The sequence below is a fragment of the Xyrauchen texanus genome, chromosome 36, assembly GCF_025860055.1.
Source record: "Xyrauchen texanus isolate HMW12.3.18 chromosome 36, RBS_HiC_50CHRs, whole genome shotgun sequence".
Classification (NCBI taxonomy): Eukaryota; Metazoa; Chordata; class Actinopteri; order Cypriniformes; family Catostomidae; genus Xyrauchen; species Xyrauchen texanus.
Window position 1 is genome coordinate 24,648,980 of NC_068311.1, and position 5,989 is coordinate 24,654,968.

Sequence of the window (5,989 nt, forward strand, 5' to 3'; positions counted from 1 at the left end):
ATTTGTTATCTTCACTGTCAGTCTCTTCAGCTAAATGGGCTCCAAATGTCCTATTTCCGATCATTCTTTCCACAGATATGTAGACGTCAGTCGAGACGCTGGAGTTCCATGCAGATGTTTCAACTTCACGGCAACTTTGGAACAAGCAAAGCATAACAAACGGGTAGCTGTCTTTACCATCGTTTATTTTGCTGGAATATTTATAGCGATAGTTCACCCAAAATGACATTTTTTATTCTGCTTATATGACTACTTGAAAAATGAATGGAATAGGAAATATTGATTTGAGTTATTGATCAAGAGACAAGAGGCCTGTTGCACAAAGATAGTTGAACAAAGTCAGAGTTTTGGAGTAAGTTTCAGGTTGACAAAACCAGATAGATCTAAACCACTTTGGTGATCTCAAGATGCTAACTATAAATGTTTTCTGTCAAGTCAAATTTTGATCCTGAGTTCGTGCTTAGCCTAATATGTAGGTCTACTATATTAAATCATAATGCATACATTTAAATTAATTTAATATGTAAATTTCCCTGTGAAGCGCATGCTTTAATTTGGAGCAAGAGACTCGATTTGATGGGGGATTGATTTTATTGTGTTAGAGATGTCCCTTTATTCACAGCTGATTGGTTCAGCATCAGTTTGCAATCAGTAACCCAGAATAAAACCTGAGCTGGAGCAGATTAGTCATGTAGTGTGGTTGATATGGCGGTAAACACCAGTAAATACTGACCTGTCTTTTTGAGACCGAAAATCCAGTGTTTGCTCAAACTAAACTCAAACTTACCAGGGAAGCCACTGAAACCGGCTTCGTGCAACAGGCCTCTGAAACTAGCACAGTGTAGGAGACTGGTTGCTTGGGACAACTGTCAATTTTATAGTTTAGGGGTCATCGCACCACAATATTTAACCTCAAAATGCCAGGATTGACCAGTCAGAATCAGGTACTGTGTTCCAAAAGGTTGTCTAATAAAAACATGTCAATGTATGCACTGTCACTGATTGTAAACAATTGACTGTCTTCAGTTCCGTGACATGGTTCCTTCTGCCTCCAAGCACGTCCCAGTAAATGACATGATCTTCAACAGCTACAAGTGAGTGAACAGCTACAAGCTTTGCTTATTAAATGTTATCACTTTTCTGGATATAGCTCACCATAACCATTTTCAATAGTTAACTCAACCCATTGGTTTCTCACTGTCTTTCTTGACTCAATAGGAAGAAGTTTGTTGCTCCCAGTTTGTCGGAGGGCTTCTCTGAAATCCTGCAGATTCATTTTGTGCCTAGTTTTAGTGACAAGAGATCTGAGTTTCTCTTCAGGCAGTTCTCTGAGGGCTGAGCATTACGTTAAAAACTTGGACTTTTGTCCAAGAAAAGAAAAGAAAAGGTTTACAGGTGAATAAGAAACCCTTCATTTAAGAATCAGGGATTTATTGAAATACAGTCCTAATTGAAATGTTGTCATATTGTCTTGTCCAAATACATTTCAGTAATATCATCTTTTAAAAGTTCTGACTTTCACTTTAATTTGTTACTTACAAATTTTTTTTTTTATTTAGTCATAGCTGCTGAAATTTCCCTGATTTGTAGATTTTACTATAATAAAGAAAAATATAACTTTCTGGTAAGTTTTGGTTGACAAATCTTAGTTGTTTAATTTTGTGTCACAATGATGTAACAGAATTAATAGTATTCTTAAATATATTCTAGCTTTTGGGTATGATTTAAGTTTTTCTCTTTTCAAATTAGGGTTACTCACTGTAATTATTGCACTTCATTTACAATGTTAATAAATGTAAATGGTAACTGCGCCGAAAACACCACCACAACTGTCAGTCTCTGGCATTAGGCAAAATAAGAGAACAACTAAAAATATTTTTCTTTGCCATGTTACTGATACAACGTCATAACAACAACCCAACCAAGAGGCCTTGTCTATTAAACAAGACATTGCTAATAGGTGAGATTATTGTTTTTTTATTCGTAAGTGTATTTTTGAATGTGCAATTAGTCATGTTTTTCCTCATTAAAAACTTTTACTCCAAACAAATGAATAGTAAAATTTAAACATATGTAAATCCATTCATCAATAAACATAAAGCTGTTTAATTTAAAACTTGTTGCTGTTTTATTCTACATGGAGTGGGTACCCTCATAGGGGCTGCCATGTTAGGATCACATGACCTACCAAATACTACTTGCTTAATCTCAGTAACCACCCTGTTTTGGGACACTTTCACTCCTGGATTCAAGTAATCATGGCTGATTTAATAGTGAATTTCGTCATTGACAACGGTAATTATTGCATTTATACGATGATGCCTCCAAGTCCAAGACTACTGCTATATTGAACGGTACAACAGTACACCAATGAAGCTTGTGAACGGCATTCTGGTTGTATCACGTCAGTCCTTGCGTGAACATGCCAACGTGGTTTTTCACATCACGCAAGAGGCAGAGGGAACAGAGTCCCATTGTGGACAGGCATCGGAGAGTGACTGGAAGTAAACAATTACAGTGAAAATGACTTCAATATTGATGTGATTCTCACCCAAAGCAATCATATGGCTTTAGAAGACATTAATTTAACCACTGGCGTTGCTTTTACTATGATTATCTGTGCTTTTTGGAGCTTTTAAGTGCTAATCACAGTCCACTTGCATTGTATGGACCTCCAGAGCTGAAATAATCTTCTAAAAATCTTCGTTTGTGTTCAGCAGAAGAAAGTCATACACATCTGGGATGGCATAAGGATGAGTAAATGATGAGAGAATTTTCATTTTTGGATGAACTATCCCTTTAAGATGTGTTTTTTGGTGATTTGTTTGAAACAGGAGTCGAAAACATCAAAGACGTGGTCCAAAGCATTTTGAGATTTGTCCACTTAAACCACATTTTTGGTGGTCGTATGTAGTCGAAAATGCATGTGACCACATTGGGCCTGTAGTGCAAATGCTCATCCGTTCAAACTAAGGATGTGCTAAACTACCAATTTTCATCATTGACTAGTTGGTCAGTTGTTTAACGGCTTGTCAGTGTCAAGGATAATAATGTAAAATTAGGCTCTGTTATGTTCACATGACCCTGATCAGAAGTATTTCAGAGGAATATATGGACACTAAGTGCAGCACTTCAACATTGTGACTAATGGAGATTACACTGATAAATAGGCTAAATAACAACATCTTATTGCACAAAACTATCAAAGAAAGAAATAAGGAATGATCCAGAACAGAGCTGCAAAAAACTGCTGATGCGCTTCCTGAACACAGAATGTCTCACTTCAATATAACCGTTCCTAGCTGCGTATTCAAAAGCGCAGAACTGCAAGATAATATTGGGGGTACACATCAAGTTTATGAAATCAAGCAGTTTAAACCTTTATATACAGCAACTATTTATTTATACCGTGTCAGACAGAATCAGCAGAATACTTTAATCTCTCCACAAAGCCTCATTAATAAAGGAACATAACTCATAGCAGAGGATTTAACATCTGATAGTGATCATCTTATAATGTTGATAAGTTGCTTTGATGTAATAGCAGTGCATAAAAAGACTAAACCTAAAGCATTAAAGACATTTAGCAGATTGTTTTACTGGGCTGACTGTTATCAAAGTACCTTTCAAGGCAAGTCAATCCACCAAAATTTTACCTGGCAGCTATTTTCTATGGATACAAGCACAGAAGTACAGCTCCTATATACTTGAATGCGGAAAGACCGAGATCTACAAAAGGATTGGTTGAGATTATGATCAAATCAATTATTTTGAATCAGCAGTAACATCTGATTACAGTGGCATCATAAATCATGCTTCTTTAGCTCAGATCACACAAAAAAGCTATTTATCAGGTTGATCCAGCTAATGCACATGCTTGAGTATACTGACAGGAGATGTCTATATCTGAAATGTGCAACTTCCTGTGTCTGCATCCAATATATTGGGTGTTTTAATTTCTCATATTCATTTTTAATACAAGTGTTCCATCTCAGGCTAGTATCTGCAGTTATTCACTGTTTAAGCACCGTAAGCTCTCATCACACAAAAACGCACTCCAAGTTGTGTCCCTCAATTCATTTTAGAATTGCCATTATGGTCAGTGGTATGTCCATCAGACCATATGCCAAGGTTCCCAGCATGATGCATTTTTTCGGTGCTTAGCATGAAGCAGTGGTTTTCAAACTACAGTTGTGTGGAAATGTTGCAAGGCAAGCATTAGCACATTGTAGCAAGTGATAAGTCCTTATCATCTTAACCTTAGCTGCAATATTTCTTAACATTTCTTGAGAAACTGTAGCTCAACTGCATCAAACATGACTTGACATAATGTGGTGCAACTAGGAATGTGGTGTAACAGTGCAATTCATTATCAACCACACACTTGATTTCATAATAATAATGAAAAGTTCAAAACCACTGATGAAAACAGGTCAACTTAAAGCTAACAGGTTTGGTAGCTACATAAATAAAGAGTAAAATACAGATTATTAAGGTGCAATACAATAAAAAATATATATTTATATAATAATTGCAAAACTCTCAGATGCAATGGAAGCAAATGCACTGCCCAGTTCACCACAATAGATCAAAAGACAATGTTCAAAATGTAAATTATGGGAGGTTTGGGAAACCCATACTAAACACCTTTTCATTTGAGTCATGCTATCTGTATATGTATCCTGTGCCTATACGTGCACTTTTCCCTGTGTAGATTGTTTATTGTATGCTACAACTTTTATATTGTTTATTAATTTGTATTTGTTTTACTTGCTGTACACATATACACTATGGTTGTTTGGGTAATCTTCAACCATCTTTTTTCCAATCTTTAGCTAATTAAGTATGAGTTGAAGATGATGCCTGGCAAAAGTAATCAAATTTTGAGTTTTGTAATGTATTTGTATTTTTATATTTCAAGTGACATGCTAGCAGACTGCACTCTCAGCAACAGTTTGGTGTGTTGGCACCAAACTTAATATATAACATTATATATAGTATGTGTCTTTGGCAACATTGCAGTAGTGAGGAAAATGTATGTGAACCCTTTGGATTTACCTGCATTTATGTACACAGATGAGCCAAAACATTATGACCACTCACAGGAGAAGCAAATAACACTGATCATCTCCTAACAAGGCCACATGTCAAGGTCTGGGTAGATTAGATGGTAAAGGAACAATCAGTTCTCATAGTCAACATTTTGAATGCAGGAGTAAAGACTTGACTTGAGCGACTGGAGTCAGAATTGGTGAGTACCCAAACATAGTTGTAGACCAGGTACACCCCTTCATGTCAATGGTATTCCAGGGAGTTTCTATTTAATCTTTATGACTGTAATTGTGTGGAATCATTGCTCTCTCTTCAAACTAAATATGATTATTTGCCTAATTTAATATTTTACAGCTGAACCAAAAGTGTCTCTGGCAGAAAGCACAATAACAGTGAATGATAATCTAATGACACTGGAATGGCCTGTTAAACAATGCCATGACTCAATCCAAATGGTCCTTATCATTTTAACAAGAGTAAAAATTATGATATAATTCATTATGACCATTTAGGGGATCGCAGAGGCAAAAGGGCCCTGATGTGACCAATTTTGTGTGGGCTATTTATTTATTTTTGGTAACTGACCTAGAGCAATGATTCTCATGGCAGTGTTAAGATGTTGCATGACAACTAAACACAACATGGTAAGTGATATGCACTTAATGGCATAACCCTCACAACTTTCATAATCTTTTATTGAGCAACTATGGATCCACAACTTCAAACATGACTTGTCATCAAGTTGAACGTGGCAGTTCATGGTAAGAAAAATGAAGTTCAAAACACTTACGAATACATGTGAATTCATAATAAATAAGTACATAAATATAAAAATGGATTATTGACTGTGCATTAATTAATTTCCAATTAATTAATGAAACAGCATCCAAAATGGATTGAGGAAGAATGCAATCATCACAACAGACACTTTGTTAAA

At 35.8% G+C, this 5,989-nt stretch overlaps 1 protein-coding gene across 2 annotated transcripts in view; it reads left to right on the forward strand.

Annotated features, from left to right (window-relative positions):
- pnkp (polynucleotide kinase 3'-phosphatase) overlaps positions 1-2,098 on the forward strand; it is a 162,461-nt gene extending 160,363 nt beyond the window's left edge. For both annotated transcript variants that reach the window (XM_052107066.1, XM_052107065.1), the window contains 3 exons: positions 76-163; positions 1,027-1,094; positions 1,219-2,098. In XM_052107066.1, the coding sequence (XP_051963026.1) occupies positions 76-163; positions 1,027-1,094; positions 1,219-1,339 (277 nt within the window). In that variant the 3' untranslated portion in view covers positions 1,340-2,098. The remainder of the gene's footprint in view (positions 1-75; positions 164-1,026; positions 1,095-1,218) is intronic.
- Positions 2,099-5,989: the final 3,891 nt, after the last annotated feature.